A 23,483-nucleotide genomic window follows, 5' to 3' on the forward strand; every position below is an offset into this window, starting at 1 on the left:
AGGGGAAACGTTCGGTTATCTAGCGTTCATATTAAAACTTTTTATAACAATATTTCGACTTATAAGAAGTGAGAATGGAATAAAACACGTCTAAACCAAATTTTGACCAACAGAAGAGCGCAAAAAACAATTATTCCTTCTCAGAAGTCAAAAATCCACGTCAAAAGTAATAAAATCGTGCCGACGCCGTCGCACTGGGAACGTTACCGAGCGTCCCTACCGCAACAACGCCGACACGATGTTATCGCTTATGACGTGGATTTTTGACTTCTGAGACGAGATAATTGTTTTTGCGCCCTCTTATTGACCAAATTAGGTTTGAATACATTTTAATCAATACTCACATATCAGAAGTACGTAGTAATATCGGTTAGAATAGCTATCATATTTTTAAGACATGGCGTAATATCGAAATGCAGACAAACTATGGAGTAATATGTGAGATGCGACATCTGTTTACATTTCTTCTTCAGATTATTTACCCATAAGAAATGAGTAAGCTTAGTTTGTATTTTAGATCTTACGAAATGAAAGTTCTAAAACTAATTATAGTTTGGCAAGTAGACACAGCTTAAGCCGCTGCAGTATTATGTACTTAAAGTTAATTAGTTTACATGTTATTAATATAGTGAACGGTGGACGAAGCACCACTGCCGTTGTCTATCCGGCAAAGTCCACCAAAAGAATGTGTTGCATAACATTTTTTTATTGATAATATGTATATGTATTTAATATTATTGTAGAGAAGAAAAACAAACTTGATTGATCTATCAGTATTAATTAATTTTGATGTTACAACTTATACTTATTTGCATTTTCATGAAATATATATTAAAACATATTCCTGATTTTCCCTAAACTTACTTAATAATTATGGTACATAACCCGACAGTGATTAAAACACTATAAACCTAACCTCATACATTGGCAACGCAATTAACCCCCAAATAGCAACCCCGAAGCCACGCGAGCACATCAACTGAAAATCTCCTTGGCGCATGCGCATAAGCACCAAAATCGAGATTCTCAGTCGTTTCTGTGACATGAGAGCGAGCGGACTCAACACACGGTGCTCCGAGACATGCATCATCATGAACAGATTAACAAGCACACGACTAATGGTGAGTACAACACCCTTATAACCGCACAACCCTTATATCGCTTCTAAGTCATTCGAACGCCTAAAAGCTGCGTTTATTGACCGATTTTTCCGAAAGCGCGCTTTTCCGGTTGCACCACGTTGCCGAATGAAAACCTATTCATATGTACTGATTAATGTGTACATTACCCATACAAACACCATTACAGTTGAATGATGAAAACGTGAAAATTATCGTACAATATTGCATCATAATAACACATTCAGTTATAATTTAAATTAGAAAAAAGAATTAATACTATTTATGATTTTTTAATAATTTTATATTATTTATGTAAACAATTGAATTCGTTTTTGGTGCTGTAAATGTTATTAAAAACACGAGTAAATATAAATTTAAAAAAATTAATTGTTTGTATTTCCGCTTACGTGTTATGTCTTGTTGTTTTTTATGGGTTTAACCCCTACCTTTTGCCGATAGGGTAAATTATGTAATAACCGGAAGTAACAACTGGCAAGGCCTTGAATTAAATGTTATAAGTGCACTGTGTACTAAGCATTATGAAATAGTCGGTTAAATTGTTACATATGGAAATGCAATGGTGGCGCTTTGTAGATATTTTTAAACGATTATAGATATCAGTTAAAAGGATTAAAGGCTATAACTTAAAAATATTTTATGTCGAAATAGTGCAATATAACTACTTCGATAAAAGATATGTTTATTTGCTAAATTCAAATGTCAGTATATTTTTGCTACAAATTTTAGTTGTATTATTAGTTATATGTAAATGTTGTCAATTTTGTTGTAAAACAATTTCGGCTAAATAAATCGTTTTCCAACACTTTTTTTACTATGAAATATAATACTATAAAATGAAAAAACAAAAAAATATTTTTCTTTTTCTTTGTATTTGTATTTAAAAAAATCAATTGAATCTCACTAAACAATTGTATACAGCTATTTAAAATATGTTGATACAAAATCAATAACGGCAGCATACGACGCACATAGCTACAATAACAAATAATAATATTTAATAAAAAAATGCCTGCCTTTTGTACCTTTCGGAAATTTTATTTAAGAAGTAGAGAAAGTATTTTTTTAAATTGTGTAAAAAACACTTGTCCTTTATATGCAATCAAATAAATCCTCAGTTTTTAAAGAATAGTCAGTTAAACGAATCGGTTAGTACTATTATTATTTTATAATCAATATTTTTTTGATAAATTGTCAAATGCAACTGCTGTTAACCTAACATTGAAAATATAGAATAATTAATACCTGAAAGACCTGGGTTCGAATTACAAATAAACCTTTGAGTTTTTCAATCTAGCGTGTCTGGGAGATCAGAATAAGTGATTATCATATAATTATGATTACGATAGATCGTCACAGAATATGTTTTACTAAATTTTATTAATTTTAAGGATGAATATCGTTATAAATAATTGAAATAAAATCAAGCTAGGTCATGCACAGTGGCATTTATTTATTTTAAGCTGTAATTAATAAATGAGATGTTATTAATTTGCTCAGCTCGAGTGGTATAAGTCTCTGACTATTAACCTGAAAGACCTGGATTCGAATCTCATACGAATTTCTATAGTATCTGGAAGATTGGAATTAGTGATTATTATATAATTATAATTCCGATCGATCGTCACAGATTTGGTTTGGTTCCTTATCTCACGTATGAATATCGTGATGATTAAATGAAATCGAGGTTGTACATATCAGATATTTAAAATTATCTAATAATGAGCCAATACAGCTTATATTTATTACAAAAAATTACAGACTTCGATTCCAGGCTATATTTGAGTTAACACAGTCAGTTCGGGAGCTATCCATTTCATCATTATTCATCATTGGGAAAGAGATTGCAAGTTTGGGTTTACGTCCCCACTATTAACTCTAAAGCAGACGATACGAATATATGTTCAATATACTTATCATTACTCCTGTTTATATTTTGAACAAATTTATATAAATTAAAATAGTTACTATATTTTTGATATTTATTAATCACACAAGACACACATTGATATTTTTTGCAAGTTTAGAAATCGCTTTTTCCGACTTACTTCTTATGCGTAATTCCGCAATTAATCTAGATTAAAACAATTTATATTTGAAAGCTAAAGCTAATACAAGGATTTTTTATGAAAAAGCTGTCGGAATAATTTATTTCATATTACTTATATGGGATTTCGAGATATTTCCCATGGCCCCGCACATAAAAAGGTATAAAGGGCACAACAGCATGTCAGGGACATCATTTAAGATAGGGGGAGGGGCAAGTGGAGGCATTTGCCCCTCCTTGAATTTTTCCACAAAAATGTATGTCATTTTATAAAATACTAGGAAATTACATGAAATTGAAATATCAAAAAAACGCCACTGACTGGGCAACTTCTGCCCCCCCCCTCCCCCGGAAAAACTGAATTGACGTCCCTGATTCTTAACCAGAAGTTCTCGGGATAAATATATCTTGCACGTGCTAGTAATATTACATTAATTTCAACTTTTCCATACGTAGTAATAATATACATTTACATACTTATTATTATTAAATTTTACAGTTAATGTGTATTTTTTTGGTGAAGTTATGTTTTCACTAGTGAATTCCGACGACGGTGGTGCCTCGTCCACAGTTCATTTACATATTAATAACGTCGTAGCTAATTAACTTAAGATAATTAATAGTGCAGCTGCTCAATATATGTCTATTTGCCAAGCTATAATTAGTTTTAGAACTTTCAGTGCAAAATACAAGCTAAGCTATCTCAAAAGTTACAGAGATCGTATCTCACATTTTTCTCTGTGGTTAGTCTGCACTGCAATATTACACTATGTTTTAAAAATATGATAGCTATTCGTAAATATGATATAACTACGGACTTCTGATATGAAAGTATTGGTTAAAGTGTATTAAAACCGAATTTTGGTCAATAGGAGAACGCGAAAACAATTATCACTTCTCAGAAGGCAAATATTCACGTCAAAAGCAATAAAATTGTGTCGGCGTCGGCACGATTTTATTGCTTTTGACATGGATATTTGCCTTCTTTTATTGGTCAAAATTTGGTGTAGATGTGCTTTATATGATTTTCACTTATTGTAAATAGTAAAAATGTTATAAAAAAATAATATGAACGCTAGATAACCGAACGTTTCCACTGCGAGGCGACGCGACGGTGCGATTTAATTGCATTTGACGTAAATTCTAAGTAGGGGGGGACAGGTGAGGGCATTTGCTTTCCTCCTTGAATTTGTCTAGATATAATGCACGCGTTTAATGAAATATTATGAATCTTAATGAAATCGAAATATTAAAAAAACGACCACTGACTGACCAACTTTTAAAATGTCTCTGAATCGTGTTCCTGCTTATTTCTACCTTTATTTCAGAGTGACCCGTATATAATATTTTCCTGAAGACCCCCAAAATCCCGAACCGGTCATGCTTGTAAGTTGTCTATGTAATAAGCGATTCTTAGTAGAAAAAATAGTGTATGACTCATTTTTGTCTCAAGACAATCAATGTCCCAGTTGGCTTTAATTGATTTAATATTATATCTACCATTATCTACCATAAAAATAAAAGTTTGTCCCGTTATTAAGAGCATAAATTTGATTTATTATGTTTACTTTATACCGTGAATATTTTATGCCACATTTTATTAAAACTCAATATGTTACTATATATTACCCTTTCATTTTTTCTACTTTATTGTAAGTTTGTCCATTGCGTTTCGATTAGCCAAATTTGTTTTTGTACCCACCCTGATATACATATATAATACATTAAATAAACATATACAAAGTATACATTATTATCGTGCCAGAGTAGCACGTATCATGCTCGAGCACGATTAAGTGTCATGAACGCGCAAGAACATAAATAAGTTTTTCTGTTAATTAGTCTATCCGCCATTCAATTGCCCTAATCGAATCCAAGGTCAATAAGTAGCATCAACAAGATATTAGACCGTCGCTGACAATTAAACGTATCAATATCAATAGATGGTATCGCGATTCACGTGGTATGTACGTATTTCACGTATTCGTCTGGGGAGCAACAGTTACGATCGTAATGCGTCGTTAAAATTCTCCAAAAGCTTTGATCGTTATCGGTTATACAATTAAAGACCTGTTTTAATAATAATCGTGTTTGGTTTAGTTTAATTATAAAAATGTTTACATAAAAAGTGTTTTAGGGTGTCGAATCAGGGATGAGGTTGGGATAGGAAGGCCGAGGGTGGTTTTCGCCCGAGTGTCAAGAGTAATTAAAAAGGCGAAAATTCAATTTTTATAAAAGCTATTTATGTATAATCAAATGTTTAAAGAGCCAGAGTATTTGTTCCGCTTTATTGTTGAGAAAAACAGTGTAGTATTCAAAAAGCAAAGTAAAGTTATTAAAACGTGTTTTTTTGTAAATTTACTAAATGCAGAAATATAGGGAAAATAGGCATTATTATGTAATACCTTAATACGCTGGCATTGCACATTGATCTGTTTAATGTCAGCTACGAGGAGCTGGTATAGTTTGTTTAATTAATTTTATTACTTTATGTTCTTTTTATTGTTTCTTTCTATGTAATATTTTATTGGGTATTATTTTTATTATATTTTTTTTCTGTAATAAAATAAAACAATGTATTTTTTTACCATCGTGTAACATTGGGGTAACCTGTAAGGTCTTTATTTAATTTAAATAAATAAATAAATATTTAGTTATTTATATGAATTAAATTAAGATGTTGGTTTTCATACAATACTCTCTGTAAGGCTGAAATATTTTTTTTCTCTAACTGTTGCGCCAACAGATTCTTCTGAACGGTCGTGAGGGTCTTTAGAATTCATCGAGCTATTAAATAATCTGCGAATCATTTCTTTCCCCATTTTACATATTTCTGCTTTTGAAGAATAACTAAAGTACTCGCTATTTTTTTGCCTGATGAAAGATTCTGGATTTTGCAAAAAAATAATTAATGACATCAATGTCTGTTTTCTTCGATTATATTATATAATTTCTTAATTAATAATTGCCCGTTGAAATTTCGAGCTAAGTTCAGAATTGATATTTTTCAATTGTTTTAAGGCCTCTTCGCCTGTCAATAATAATCATGAGACATTTATCAATAACAGCTGTTGCTAGTTCACAAAAACAATATGAAAAAAAATCTTTTTGGATTGTCGAAATATAAAGTTAGCCCTAAACCGTTTTGCATTCTGTCGATTCCCGTGAGTAATTTCTTCTTATCGGAGCGGGTTTTTAGATCACCAAAGCAAAAATAAATCCGCCGGCCGGTTAGAGTAAAAGAAAATCGCAAAAAAATTGTTTGTCATTCAAATACTTTCGATCTTCCGAGAAAGTACACATATTTTCAAACATCTGGTACGATTTGGAAAGGTTTCTTATCTGAGTGACTTATAAGGTGAATTTGTGTTAAAAAATTGACATTTCCAGACCCCTATTAAAACCTTCATAGAAGTATGCAAGAACTCACCTTTACAAATTTATTTTTTTATAAAATGATTTATAAAACTTCTGAAGAAATCTGAAAATCTCGAGAAATGAGAATTCTCGGTTTGACATTTTTCTCGAGAAACACTAATCGTGACCTAACAGGTTACCCCAATGTGTCATGATGCTCGAAAACAATACATTGTATTATTTCAATACTGAAAAATATATAATTAAATTAATACATAAATAGAAGCAAACAAAAGAATCATAAAATATTAAAATTAAATAATATGAACCTGACCAACTCCTCGTAACTGACATTAAACAGAGACATTTGCTGGTTCATCAAAAATTTTCATAAAATGTCCCTTGGTAAAAATTGAATTTATACGAATATTTTAAAATGGTTTACATCGCTTAATTTTGAAAAAAGTAGTGATTTAAATTCGAAAAAATACAGCTTCATTCAGAGCAGGTAGTTAAAAAAGAGAGGAATTTCTAATTTACACACTGAAAACATTGTTTTACTATATAAATTTTATGACCGGCTAAAATTCATATCAGAAAAAAATAAGAATGCAAGGATCAGTGATCTTTGGCAAAGATTCCTTGGCCGACTAAATTAAATAAGATTCAATATTTTCATGTTAATGCTATAAAAAATAAATCACACGATAAGATGTTGTCATTTTTTGCACACTTTGAGGAAAAATAGCACGTGATTGAATGTGACCGATAATTAAACATGCATTAAATGTTATAGTCAGAATATTAATAAAATCTTATATAAGAATTATTATATGCGGTATTATTATTATCTCATATACAATTATTGTATTGAATCGTAATTGTTCATAATATAATATTTACATGCATAAATATTGTAGCAAATTGTTGTAAATTAAATCAGTAAAAAATATTTCCATATATTATATAAAATATATATATATATATATATATATATATACATATATATATATATATATATATATACATATATATATATATATATATATATATATATATATATATATATATATATATATATATATATATATATATATATATATATATATATATACTGTAATAATATAAATACATACCGTAAATTACATAGATATATTTTTTCATAAAATCAAAATTTCTCGAGAATTTTCGAGAAATGAAAACTACGGTTAATCCTTAGTGTACTGAGGCTAGGCTCGACTTCCTACCTAGGCTGTCGTAATTGACTGCCGCTGTTGGGTAAACCGGTAAAAAATTAGATAAAAAAATATTGAGCTTCACTAAAAAATTTAGGTAGGGATAAGGAATAACATAAATTAGGGAGCAGGTATATTAAAATTACCGTGTCAATAATCATTTTGCTAGTCGTTTATCGACCGATGAAATCTGAAAATAATTTCAAGTTTTATAAGCTGTTCTTTATAAAATTACTAGCAATATATTAGGCTATTAAAAAGAGAACAGGCTCGCGTATTTTTCAACGGCGTAAAAAAATCACTTTACAATCTTTAATCAACAGTTAAATTGAACCCATCATATTTAACTTAAGAAACTCGTTTTTAGGTTTACCAAATCTAAATAAAAATATTCTTAATATAACTAGTACTTTGCTTAAAATTAGTTATCCGAAAATTCTTCACGCATTGGGATCCGAAAAACAGCTAAAACGAGAATTCTATGACATTATAATAAAGATAAAAATAAACTAATTTTTAGCATTACGAAATGCGTTGAGATACATGGTTATTAGAGCTTTCAATACCGGTATTCCAGTATATATTATACCGGTATTATTATACAATATACATAATTTATATTACCTATTTTAAATGTAGTACATTGGTCACTACGTCACTGTTTTTTGTATTCGTTAAGTATCGTTTTTCGGAACGCTAAAGATAAAAAAGTAAACCGCTGCGAGAAATCTTTTTATGATTAAGATTTAAACATTAATTTATTAGATATATATGTATTATAAACAATGTGCTGTGATGTTTTCCACAATTTTAAATGTATGACTTGATGTCGAGGGTCGAATGTATTTTGAGGGATTAAAGCAGACTAGAAAACCAGAAGCCATATACCAATTCAAGTTCAAAGTTATAAGCCGATTCGTGATCAAAGCCACATGTCAATTCTCTTATGAGATTTGGGAAATCTGCCAAAGGCAGATCATTACACTGAACCAGGCAAAATATGTTTAAAAATATAATTATATCTCGAAAAAAGTTATATAGGATTAATTGAGCCTCCCTGAATTTTTCATACACAGATTTGTGCTTGTGGGGATTTTTATATCAATGAAATATTAACATTATTTTTTATGAATATTATCTGCAATATTATATTATTGTGTATTATAAATATTACTCATTGCTTAAAAACACTTAATTAATTTTAGCATATTTAAAAAAATAATGTGTTACCGGTATTCCAGTATTAAATTTTGAAATTATAGAAATACTGAATTAGGGTTTTAATTCCAAAGTATAGTATCAATTTATTTTTCAGAAATAAATACATGTTAATTACCACATATATAGAGAAATGTAGATGTTGCTATCAGGCGGTTAAGTTGAAATGCATGTCTTGGAAATCTGAGAGCCTTCAATGGTGTTTCGAGAGGCAATTGTTCAGGTGTAATCACTTTTTGTTAATGTCACGTGTCTGTTCGTGATACTGACGATTTTCTATTCGCGACATATCATATATGTTGTATCAATCATTCGAGGAAGCTTTGACTAATCGCCGACGAGAATAATTGAAAACTAATCGTGTTATCTTCGGAAACACGCCTTTATTCGTTGATATCAGAGAGAGCAGCTCCATGCGGTCAAGCCATTAAGGTGTCCAAAGAACAGGCACATGTCATAACTTCTTGCACGGTTTGTTTTTATGGCTGTAATGGATGATTAATTATTACTTTTTTTAAACTTTGTGGTTAGTATGCAGTATTGGGTATCATGCACGATTGCGCTACCCTATTCGTGTCTGTCTTACCGTGTATATCTTACCATGTGACCTTTTGATCGCCTTATTTTTTATCGTTTGAAAAGTATTAGTGACTTTGATTCACGCCAAATTTTTTCATTAAACACATAAAATGTTGCCCACACGGTAAGAATGTCGCACGGTGCGATATACATGATGAAACGGACACGAATTGGGTAGCGCAACAAAGGATATATAAATCGTGCATGACACCCTGTACTGCACACTAACCAAAAGGTCGTATGGTAAAATGTATACGGTGAAACGGATAAAGTAAAATGACCGTGAATCTACCCAATTGTATGGCAGATTTCTTTTACGTTGTTTAAGTTCACCTTTTATCATTTACTTGAGGTCTAAATTCATCATGCATTGCAATGCTATTGTCGTCATCAAGATTTATCGTTTTAATGATCTTTAAATTAATAATAGAGAGACCCCACTGCGCAATTATAAATATGTAGAAAAATAGCTCTAAAATATTTTATGGAATAGATGTTCTTTGCGCATTCGTGAATACAACATTTTACGACATACACATAGATACATCACCATAAAAAACTATCGAAACGCGATCAATACATGTTACCAGACAGTTTTTCGATGAAATTTTAAAATCGGTTAAATCCAATACCTCTCTGCATACACATGCGGGATAACAAAAATGCATTTGCCTCGATATACATAAATACATCAAGTCACTTTAAAAAATATGCATATTATGTATTTTATATATTCCTATAATATAAATATTTTTTTCTATTATATTTAGTAACAAAGAGCGAACAATTTAGAAATAATTTAGTATCTACTATAAGTGTTTAATCTACATATTATAAGTGTTTAATTTAAATCAATAGTGTAATGCTTAAGAATGAGGATAGCGTTAATGGATATTGTGTAGGAATTCTTTAACACCATATAATCCCACGACATAGGTAGCTTCTGGTTAATAGTCCATAATTTTAATTAATCGCCTTTTATCGCCGATAACGATTTAATCGCTTAATGCAGTAACACTACCTAGAATGAAAAGTATACAACGCCTTTGATGATTGATCGCCATTTTATTGATTATTACTGTACAAACCGAGCAATAAAAAGTTTTATGCGGCCAACTGACAATTAACGTTTGTCAAACGACCGATCGGTCACGCGCAAATTCAATACTACGTGACAAGGACATATGCATTACGTTTGAGAACAACAGCTTCTTTACAATCGTAATCCGAAAAAACTGCTGAACGAATTTGCTTTTTTTTTCACTAGTAAAACTAACTTTTCCGTTAACCTTGTCTGAGGTCGAACGTTTGCGCTCTTAGGCCGTCTGACGTTACAACATCCATGTGCTACTCGTTTCTTTGAGCGCTTTAAATTTGTTTAGACTTATAGAAGTTTTAGCTTTATATACCTATACAAGCTTATGGAGGATTTTGCAAATACTAAACAGCTTCGTGGAATTATTTAGAGTGTTTAAAATGAGTATATCATTGGATTGGAAATGGAGTTAAAGAAAGTAATTAGGATTGAATTGAATTGGAAATTGTAGAAAAGATTATTTTCTATTTGTCACTTCAAATGATTAAAACAGTTTTATTTTAAATGCATATGAATTTTAAAACGTTTTATTCTATGATTTTTTTGTGACTTTTTGAAATTTGTGGATTTAATCCATGGATTTAATTTAAACACTATGTAGTTAAAATTGATTGAATTTGCCGTAGAACTATCAATAATAACAAATAATTCTGGATCATATGCTTGTGATATTATGTATACCACTGGCCCTAACAAATACAATGACTCATCTTTAACCTTTTATACACTTGACTGACTATTGAATATTTTACTGTAAGATTGTACATACGTGTTTCAGCACAAAGGGTTAGTTAAACTTTCTCTAGAGTAACTCCTTCAAATATATCATCTCATGACTGTATTTTTTCTTGTTCGAGCTTAAAGCTCTTTATGTACGTTAAATTTAACGGTAGATATCTGCTCTTCGGTATCTTGTTTTCATACACCAGAGAATTATTGATCGTAACACTAGCTAGTCCATTATTTATAAGTATATTATACTTATAAACACATCAGTGACTGTTAATTTTGTCGGATGACGTGCAGTTCATATAATATTTTTCTCAAGTGAGTTTTCCACGCGCAATTATTTTATATTTCCATTGAAAATTCTTGCCGATGCGAAAAGATAAATAGATTTTTGCTCCTCGTATTTCCTAGTGAAATGTATATCGACAGATTCAAGGAAAAGCTTTGCACGAATAAAGATTAAGAGAGAGAGTGAACATTAAATTAATTTTGCACTCGATTGAGTGAACAAAATAAACAAAATATATCGTGGCAGGGAAGTGCTGATATTTATTATCAAATATTCACTGCATATTCGTGAATAAGCTACGAGACCCTGAAAAGTATGGCGTGCACATGATTGACAAATTTTGTATAATTACAGCACTGGAAAATGGAAAATTGCTTTATATAAATTAGTACAAGTATGATACGATAATTGAGCAATTCTATACTAAATGCGTAATATAATATATAAGTAAAATGTTGTGTAAAATAATTATGTTTAAAGCAAAATATATATGTACCTATATTTTGGCAACACCGAAAAATATGTTTCTAGGACAACTACCTCAACTGCAATGCCCTAGTTTTAACTCTAGTGAAAATAGAATAGTTCATATAGTATTTAAAGAAGCAGTTATAATATCTTATTTATGAAAACAACGAAAAACTAAAATACTTGCATCCACAAATTAAATATATCCAACTTACATGTAGTCATTTAAGATTTTCTTAAGTGTTGAACTTTGCGTGTTTAAATCGAGTCAGGGTCCACCACTTTAAAGTTTAGTAACCCTTAGGGGTGTGACTTTGCAGCCAGTAATACGCAGGTGGAAATTAGTATGAAAATATTAGTTAATATTACATATTGCGACAGACTATAATGTGCGAGATCGTTATTCTCCGAGCGGTGGTGGAGAAGCTGGCGGATGGATGATGTCAATGGAAGATCCTTAGAGTTCTGATTGGTGTGGCAGCGACAGTATAGCAAAGGTAAATTCCTTTCTGCTTCGGTGCTCGTATGTCGGAGTCCCTCTCAGAATATGAGCGTCCGTGACCGTATGTAGGGTGGGGGCAAATCTCCCAAGTCTCCATTGGAGACCAGTCTTAAGTATTAAGTGTTGCAAAACTCGCTGACAAATCACAATCACGCATAGATCATTTAGCCCATCGTTGCACTCGCTCCATAGAACAACAAAATATATATACGCTTTTAGAAAGTGACATTTACTTGATGGACATCTCCGAGGTCGAATTGTGCAACGGGAATCTTGTAGCTTTACGGTACTTTATATCTTCCGGTTAGAGTATCCAATTCGAGTAATCGAGTACTCGATACTCGAGTATTTTTGTCTATTTTTCAAGTACTTGATAATCGAGTATTTTGAAAATTACTCGATTAATACTCGAAATTAAAAAATTTTGAAATATTTCAGAAACAAAAATAACTTTAACTCGGTCCGGTAAAGGTTAACGTCTTGCTTTTATTTGGCGGTTATGCCCGAAGTCCCGAGTTAGAGCGGTTACTATCAGGTATAATTTTTTCATAGTTCCATAGTTGCATAGTTCCGGTCGTCGGCTATGTTAGTGGGTACGACGGAGAAATTTCTTTTGTGTTTTCTGTTCGACAGTCCCGACTTATCTAATTTATGGCAATGAACAACATGAAATATCAACAAAAAAAATTCTTAGGTTGTATGACTATGCAGTTGTAGCGTAAAGTGTTGTAAATTGTTTATACTGATCCCTCAGCTTAAAATATAAATCAAAACAATTGTGTGTTTTAAAGGCATTTAAAGTAAAGTCAGTTCTTTGCAAACCGTTTAGCTCTAGAGTGAAAGGGATTCACCCAAATACATATTCGAAGGATATAGATTTAAATTCTTCGCTTTAATCAGAAGGAGTAGAATATTGTATATTGTTAAGAAAAAAAATCTATTCAAGAAGAATTACAAAATGCTATGTTGTCAATAGTCGAAGGAAATAAGAGAAAAACAGAGAAGGGAATGATAGAAGAGAACATAAAAAGAGAGTTCAAAAAATTTTATATCTATAAAAAGCGAACAGATATAAATTAGAAGCCTTATACAAAGCGTTAATGACAATAAGACCAACATCAACAGCAACGGAAAGGGTTTTTTCCATAACGGGAATAATAAAACCAAAGGTTAGCAGTAATATTAAATTCGAGACACTTTTTGCATTATTGTTTTTAAAAAGTATGTTCGTGAAGTTAAAATAATTGTAAAAATTAACATACTAAGTATTTTATTTATTTATTTATATGTGCACGAATTTGAATAATAGCTATTTTGGTACATTTGGTAAATACTCGAAAGTACTCGAGTACTCGAGTATTTTAAAATTTTAATATTCGATACTCGAGTAGTTGATGGTTCGGGTAATTGGAGACTCTACTTCCGGTGATATATTGTTTCCTGTGACCGTTTCAAAACAAAGAAATATTCATTCAATGTACCGGAGAATCCTTGCATGTTATTTATCTGAAACTCTTTTTTCTAGTCGCAATGAAGGCATTTGTGTGGTCCCATTCTCTACACTAATGTCTAGTTTATCCTTATTGAGAATGATCATTTTTGGTCACAGGCGAGTTTCAAGAATAAGTTCCCCACAGTCACATTTATAGCAAAAGAAATTGTACATAATTTTTGTTTTTTATTTTCATAGAATATGTATTAGAACAGTGGAGTTACCCAATTTACACTTTGCCCGCGATATTATTGATTTTATGCACTTATAGGTAAAACAGTTAAAATCACAAGTTATATAAAGCATTTTAAAGTATGGTATTTCGTGTAAAAATGCGTCAAAATTACGCATTATTTTGCTTTTGTGAACAACGTGACTTACTCCTTTGAGTCTTTGTTCGCTAAAATAAAATATTAACTAGAAGCTCAAGGTTAAAGTTTTTCGTAAAAAAAAATATTATATATATTAATTAAATGGCCACGTGCTTATTAATTGTAAAACAACTAATTTTCTTCGCCATCAAACACAAATGAAAATTAATTTTGTATTATAAAAAAAAATAATTGTACCGATTCTTTGGAAAGTTGACTATGACTGGCAAATCACTTTACGCCTTATAAATTCAAAGTAAATATTTTAATTGTCAAAACCAATTTATAATTAACACAAGTAAACAATATATAAAAATTAATCAGTATTTTCATTGTCTTTCAACGTGATCACTGGTAATGTTTTTTGACATTCGTGGCAAAATCTGTCAAGATTTGACTTATAATGAGAAGCCGACAAATTATTGTATTAAAATTTCAAGATAATAAATTAATTGTGAAAGAGCCGTTAATGGTCGATCCCTAAAAAATTACTTTGTTTTCTTTATAAAGGATAAAAAATATATGTTATAAAACTTTTTTTATATTTTTTTACCTTTACAATACATATGAAAAATACATCATAGTTAATATTTAGATTTAGTTATTTCACTTCTCGAACTCAGTTTATTAAAAATTAACAGTCATATATAATGAATGGTCATTTACGAATATTGCCAAAAAGAGTTACAAATTATTGTTATTCGAAATGATTGCAATGTTTTGCAATTATAGTTTGATTGCCAAAAAATCAAACTATGTGATATATTTAAAATAAGTCTATCATCTAGTTCAAACTCCATACTATATGTTGTTAAAAAAGTTATTTAAATATTATTCTTGAACTTAAACAGATAATTCTTCATTGTCTCGTAGCTCCACTATTCAAAGGATCTTAAAAATGTTTATTCCTTTCCTATGCTAGAATTTAAAATACACAATTCAATTTCAGAACATTCCTTTTTATTGAATGTAGTATTTAAAATAAATAAAAGCAGTTATTTTTTGTAGCGTTAATACTCGTAGGGGACTTAAAAATTATTTTTATATAAATTTTGCCATCGGACTATTTATTTATATTTAATACATAATTATCATTTGACATTTTTACCAGGGAAGCTAAAGTTTTGTCGAAATCAATAGAAAAAATCGACAGATTGCAAAAATGTATGGGGGCTTTCCACACAGTTACGCAATACGCTACACAGTTTCGTCATACGCACTGAATTTTATTTTTATTTTTTGTAATCAAATAGTATTCTGATTTCCATCGGCTTTGGTACACTCGTTTTTCTTGTTAAATTTTTCTTTTCTTGTTTAACTTGGCTTAGTGAGCGCTCCAATCCTGGAAAATGAAGACACGCAGATTTTCAACGACTAAGGTTCTCAATTATTCCTAGTTCTCAACTATTCAAATATTGAGTAGACAATGGATGTAGTATTCGAATATTCAAATTTATACCTTATTTAACCAATAAGTGCAAAAAATCAATTAATTGCCTGTAAATATTATTTATTTAAAAAAATGCTCCGTTTTACCGTATTTTATTTTTTTAATCAATTTGCGCAAAAAATCAATTAATTGCTCGTAAAATATAATTTAATTAAAAAATAATTATCGGATCATAATAATTATTTAAATTAATCTAATAATGTTTGAAGCGAATTTTATATAATACGTAATTCGGATCCGTATCGGCGTTTGTTTTGTATGGATTTGCATATAAATTAAATAACTAGAAATAAATTAATCGCGATAGAACGACACTTTAATTTATTGCATAAGTGATAATGTTAAAGAAGTTGTAGATAATTTTAACAATGAATTAAGTATAGTAAAAATATGAATAATAAGTAATGTATGTTAATTAATTATATAGATATGTTAGATAATAATATAAATCTAGTTATAGATAATTCTATTATAGTAAAATTTGATAATATAAAATATTTAGGAGCAATAAAATACGATATAATGTCCATAGTATTGACTTTTTTGGAAAAATAATTTTATGCCATTAGTGTTTGAATCATTTTTTGGGCTTATAAGCGCCGCGGCTGGTCCAATTTTCGACCTCTTTTTAGACTAATCGCCAATAATGCGGCGAATGTTGGCTTCTAAGTAGTCCATCGTCTTCAGTTTATCGGCGTATACTAGCGACTTCACATATCCTCACAGAAAGTTGTTAAATCACACGACCTTGGAGGCCATTTCACAGGTCCATTATGCGCTCATCGAATGTTTCCTTCAATAAATTGATTGTGGCAAGTTGCGCCGTCTTGTTAAAACCAAAGCTTTTCCACATTAATGCCATTTAATTGAGTAACGAAAAAGTCAGTAATCATGGTTCAATAGCGCTTTCCATTGACTGTAACGTTCTGGACAGCATCATATAAACTAATGATTCCACCAGCCCCATAAAGCACACCAAATAGTGACTCCTTGTTGATGTAACGGCGTCTCAATAATGATTTGTGGTCACTCCAAATGCGGCAATTTTGCTTAAAATGAGCTTTATCGCTGAACAAAATTTTGCGGTGAAAATGAGGATTAAGACTAATCTCGTTTTCAGCCCATTCACTGAAGTACGACGCACGCGATAGTCAAGCGGCTTCAATTCTTGCACTAGCTGAATCTTTTGAGCTCGTAAACCATTATCTTTCCGCAAAATCTTCCATAAAGTGGATGGACACAGCTCCAATTGCTGTGTCTATCCAAAACAGAAACAACTTCTTCGGTGTGCACTGTACGACGTCTCTGCGGATGCGTATTATCAATTACAGTATGCGTGGTGCGAAAACATTCCATGGTTTTTCGAATTAATTGCTCGGATGGACGTTTATAGCGATCGTAAAATGGACGTAGCGCATGATTTCGTTAAGTTTCGCGAACTGAACCATGATTTTCGAAATAAATTTGCACAATTTGCAAGCGTTGTTCTGGCTTAAGTCTATTCATAGAGAAATGGCAAACCAAACTGAGCACAAATCAGCTATCGCCGGAAAAAGCACCCTTTATAAACACAAAAATAAATCTGCAATAGTATTATATTGCTTCACTTTAATAATTGTGCAACAATATTATATATGCTTCATAAATTAGATAAGATGATGTTGCAAAAATAGCAAAATAGGGCAATTAGAGTAGTTTTAATAAAATAGTTTTACTAGTTGTAGAAGTATAATTGAAAGATTGAAATGGTTGGATGTTCAAAAAATATTGAAAATTAATGTTTTAGTATTTATATGTAAGTTATAAAATAATATGTTATTAGAGTATTTTAATAAGAATTTAATTATTAATGAAGATGTACATAGATTTAATTCTATAAATAGAGACAATTTAAGGATAGTTAGGTATAATAAAACGAGTACGGCCAGGTGAATAATGTATGGAGGTGTGAATTTGTATAATAATATTCCAAGGACAACCCAAGGCTTTCCTCAATAGAATAACCAAACACCCTCGTGCATTAGAAAATATATTTTAGTAATATTTTTTTATATTCTGTTTATATATATATTATGTTTTTATTATATGTGTTTAGTGTATAAACAATAAGCTATATTAGTTAAATAAATAAATACAAAAACGTAACACCAACTTTGTAAATATTTGCGACGCACACCTGTTTTTGACATATGTGTTAAACAATAATAAATGGTGGACTTTTCCAAGAGTTTGTTTCGCTTAACGAATGAGTTCTGTGAAATTCGGTCATATTATACACCGCCAATAAACATTTTATTCACAAATGTTTTTCAAATGCGTAAAAGCATTTTTTTTGTTGAGAAAAAGCGTCTCATTGTCTCGCATTTCGAAACAAAAGTGCATAATGAACCATGGATTTTAGACCGGCACTAGTCAAGTATAAAAATTATTTCATTGTAAATTATTATTAGAATATTCATATAATTGGAATAATCAATTGAGAATTCTAACAATGACGTCCTTATGTCTTGGTGGTTATAGAGGATAGGCGCGCATAGGGGATATTTTTCTAGGGGTTGTCTAGTTATATAAAACAAGTAGGTTAAACAGTGGCACTTGAACCCTATTATCCGGACCCTGAAATAAAACAATTTAAACCCATTTTTAAGTGCATTTTCTGAAAACTTTGAGAACTAATACAAAATTTTATTCTTCTTTATATATTTATTGCAAAGTTTTGCACCTTAAGTACAAAATCTACCAGAGTTCACGCTTCACGGGCCGCGTATTGGACAGCTCTGTTTTAGACTATAGATCTATTAGACTTTAGTCAGTAGAATTGTAACTGACTCTTCTGACCCGAAATTGCATCCAAATCCGCAGCTTTGAATGCAAGCAAAGTTTCGAACCTGCCGACGCGCAATGAAAGTCATCGATCGTTGAAATCGCCTCCGTTTTCCGGCTGCGATCGTTTCGCGCGGCGGACGGCGCGCGTTTACATCGCGTAGGGATAGGTCTAGAGATTTTACGCGACTTGAAGTTCGCTCTGGATCCCTGGTTCGGGTCGTTGGTGGCGTATGCATTGAGGTTTTGGAGGTGACATTGAAAGTTGGTCAATAGGTTCGTGCGCACGCGTACCAATATCGATCTACGTAGCCTGGACGCGCGTCCTCCAAGCCGTCTCATCCGTTCATACCCCGCTCCAACTCGGTTTTCCTGCCCTACCCTACCCTTCACTTCTCTTCATCGATTGTCGCCAACGATTGCACCCGGCATTTCGATCGAGTGGCTTTGACCCAAAAACCGCCTGTGTCCGCATTTATTTATATGCGCGTACGCTTTTCCGACTTACAGTACCTGGCCATATTATTAAACCCAAGCAACATTTTGGATTTTTTTCCTCAATTGGTCTATATATTTTATTTTTTATATGACAGAAATTTATTTTTGCTAATCTTCTTATTTTTAATAGCATTAGTTATTAAAAAATAACTAGCTTAAACACACAAGGTAGTTTTGGACTATATTTCTAATATTTGATATGTCCTCCTTTTGCTTTAATAAGTGACTGAATTCGCCTAGGCAAGCTTTCTATACATTTTCAATTGCTTCTTGAATGTTCAAATTATGATTCGATTCATAAATCACCTTCTCGATTAGCTCTCTTTTGGTGGTTATTGCAATTTTAGCAATCTCCCTCTTCAAAAGCTCCCAAACATTCTCTTGTTTTTATCCTGCAAAAAAGCCGCGATGCTCTTACCATTATGACAAGGAGCAACATCGTGCATGAATATCGGTTCCTCGCCTCCAGTAAACCATTCTGCGAGTTGTGGTAAAGGCGTGTCTCCAATACCTTTTTGTATTGGTCTTGCTGCATCGTCTTCTCGACTTCCAGAAATTACTAACCAAATCATGATTGAAGGTGGGTGCTTAACAGTGAACACGATTTTGTTTTCTCCATCAAAACTTGAAACTCGGACTCATCCCAAAAGCACACAAGGCAGGTGGGGACATTTGCCCCCCCCCCTTGAATTTGCCCAAAAAAATACACGATATTCAATGAAATACTATGAATTTGAAGGAAATCAAATTATTAATATAAAAACTACCACTGCCTGGCTAACTTTTGCCCCCCCCTACTCCCTGTAAAAATAAACCTGATTCTAAATCGAAAATTCTCGGATTATCCCAGAAATATTATTTTTAAATATGTTTTATAAATATTATTTTTAAATCAGTAAAATCATATTAGAATACATTTTCACAGGTTGATGTGTATTTTTACCAGTGACAATATTATATAATTTATCTAGCAGGTGCTAGTAAAATTATATGATTTCAACTTTTCCATTTATTAGTAATATATACATTTATTTACATGCAATGTATAAATGTTACATTAAATTTGTTATATTTTCACTAGTAAAGTCCAAATACATTTTCCCCAGTAGTTATATATTCCTACTAGCGCTAGTGAAATTATATGCTGCACTAAAATGTCGATGAAATTCAATTTAACAGTTGCGAATTTGCTGTTCAAACATAACATAGGAGTACTTGCATATAATGGAGCTATATTCGTGAACGCTACGAACAAGCACATTGTACAGAACGCGAATCGCCAATAAATATTAACGTGACGAGCGCCTCGCAAAAAATGAGTATTAATAATTGAACAACTTCACATTGGGCAGGTAAAAGCTGATTCTGAGCTAATAGTACCCTATTTTTGTTCGTTTGATGGAAAGGCATGGCCCATAATATTCGAAACGTCAAAAGGGAATTAACGAATGATATTTTTTACCAAATCTATTCGTATATTCCTTTGGCTGATCGGGTCTTAATGAAGCGTGTTTTGAGTAATCATAATAAAAAATCTATTATTAGTATTATTTAGGTAATGACTACAGTTTAATTTTAACAGTTCAATCATCGTACCCCAACTCATTCTTTGAATTCTTGTTATAAATTGGATAATTTGAAAATATCTCGAAAACATGTTTATGAAAGTTGAGATGCTTTCCCCTTAGAGTTCTTCTTAAAAGTTTGTTATTAAGTCTATTTGAAATATGGCTTTGGTATCAAAAGCTTAATATTTTTCAAGTGTGAGTATTAATATCGCAAAATTAAAAGTAAATCAAATGTCACTTAATAGTTGATCTATAGATAATAAATATATTTAATAAAAGAATACAGTAAATATTACTATAAATTATTTAAATACATTAGAATGTTAGGCATTACTCTAAGGTCTATGAAGACCGCTTAGAGTCTCTGCTTTTATTATAAGATTTTTAAATAAAACAGTCATACAATTAATATTTATTTACCGTTTCATAAATGTTTAATATTTATCAAACCCACTTCTAGTCAACGTTATACATATCTAAAATGCGAAACAGAAAATCTAGAGATTACTTACTTAATCATGAAATATGCTATTTAGTTTGACGTTCCATTTTTGTCGTGAATTCTATTTTCCGGCCTGCTTTATTTCATTCGAGATAGGAAGTACATATATTTAGTACACCATTTGCGTAATGTTGATTGTCAACGATAAGATAAGGCTTCTAAATTTGAAGACGAAAATCGCCTTATATTATTAATACTCATATACAAATATAATGGGAGAGGGAGTAATTTTCTAATTAAAGCATTTGGCCCATGTTCCCGTTAGGAATGTGAATTGAACATATGTCACATGTTTACCGATTAATACTAAATCACTCGAGCGATTCCACGACCGTAGCGTTTGTTTTATTGTTTTAATTGATGTTGCTCTTTAACCCGCCCTGGACCGCTTCAAGCTCGCGCGTCGAAGATTGTTGTTTTTTAGCCAAAAATATCCTAACCTACTTGCGCCACATCAACCGGCTGCAGTCTGAACACCACTAAATGACGCTTAACCAAAACCTGAGATTAATGCATTATGATCTCATGCCAAAATTTTAAATGAGTACCTGTGTACGTGCATGCTCCTCACGTAGACTTGCCATATTACGAGAGTTTAGCTCTTTTTAATAATACTGCAATACTCATTCGTAATAATTTCATGTGCAAACTGGGACGTTTGACGTTTCTAACGGGAAAAATTCTAATAGCTCTTAAAGAGACGTTTAAATTAAATATTAAAATGCTCTAAAAGCATAGTTGAATTTTCCGAGAAACTGTTTGGCAGCTCTGATGTGTACTTATCTACTTATAGTTTTTCGTGCATGTGCGTCAGATGTCAACTCTCCTAAGTACCTGAGTACACATCTGGCTTACTAAATTAATAACCGGATTACCAAAATCATATACGTACATACGTATGGCATTCATTGCTTATATTACATACACTTGTCTAGTCAAAATTTGATTTCAATCAAACACAAGAAAATGTTAGCAATAATTACTAGTAGTCACCATTATCTTAGGTAGAATAAAGATCTGTGTATCACGAGTTTAACTCATCTGATTCTGTGGGTTGACTTTGATAAATATGACCTCTAACATTAGAAAAAAATATGTGGATTAGTCAGATATAGTATAAGGTTCTAACACATTAAAATATCCACCTTTGCTGTGACCGTCTCCTGGTATCCGCTTTAACGCATTTCTTCGAGGGACAGCTGAGCTTCGACTAGTGTCTTGGGATGACTTCCGCATCGCTTTCCGTGTCATCATTACGCACGACATAAATACCACCCAGTTTGAACAAGCTTCTGAATTTTTCAGCATGAACGGGATCATGATCCTAGTGACACTTTTTTGCTAGCAAATACTTATTAAACCATTAATTAAATGTGATGTACACTAAATGTACATGTCATTTTATTATGAGAATATCTCTATAAATATGACGAATAAAACGTTCATATTATAGTATTTCTTCGTGTCATATTTACATACTATATAAGAGAATTAAAATATCAGAAGTACTTAAAATAAATATTGTAGTGTTTTAAGTGTTTCTAGTTGGATTTTTTGTTTCAATAATATTTTAGTAAATAAATATTTGATTCGTTAATTGTTTGTATTTATACAGAATAATTGCGATGTTCTTGCCGTTAGCATTTATAATACGACTTGTTAAATTACTATTTGTGTTTATTAATTTTAAATCATTATTTTTTACTTATTTTTACATGTAAACTGCGTGTACATCACCGGAGGGTGTGTATTATTTGAGTATCGTAAGGGGAAGGTTGAGCTTAGTTATATATTGCCGCTGATGCTAGACACTGCATGTTGTGTAATCAGCAACGTCGACTGCTTCTATGAATTGGTGACACTCTAAGGCTACCTCATTACCTTAATGATGTTGACTAGCATGTAGTGCTGTATCAGATTTTACATAGAGAGAGAAGAGGCAGCTTTTTCAATCTTCGTCTGTCATTAGTCGGCGGCTCTATGTTGTTGGAAACGAGTCTCGAACGGAAGTTCTTAAATTGGGTGTTGTGTGTCCGTTTTTATACACGTGGCCAACCAGAGGGAGGTTTAGAGTTGCCACGTGTTATCTGGACATATTTCGAACGGCCGTAAAAATTTAA

At 31.5% G+C, this 23,483-nt stretch overlaps 1 protein-coding gene across 2 annotated transcripts in view; it reads left to right on the forward strand.

Moving 5' to 3' along the window:
- Positions 1–1,028: 1,028 nt before the first annotated feature.
- sbm (L-type amino acid transporter sobremesa) overlaps positions 1,029–23,483 on the forward strand; it is a 55,745-nt gene continuing 33,290 nt past the window's right edge. Inside the window, exon 1 of one of the 2 annotated variants that reach the window (XM_088184113.1) lies at positions 1,029–1,121. In XM_088184113.1, the coding sequence (XP_088040239.1) occupies positions 1,082–1,121 (40 nt within the window). In that variant the 5' untranslated portion in view covers positions 1,029–1,081. The remainder of the gene's footprint in view (positions 1,122–23,483) is intronic. The other variant, XR_015809277.1, reaches the window with a different exon arrangement.

Source organism: Plectrocnemia conspersa, unplaced genomic scaffold (genome assembly GCF_051122295.1).
Source record: "Plectrocnemia conspersa isolate PC_06_02 unplaced genomic scaffold, ASM5112229v1 ptg000004l, whole genome shotgun sequence".
NCBI classification, from domain to species: domain Eukaryota; kingdom Metazoa; phylum Arthropoda; class Insecta; order Trichoptera; family Polycentropodidae; genus Plectrocnemia; species Plectrocnemia conspersa.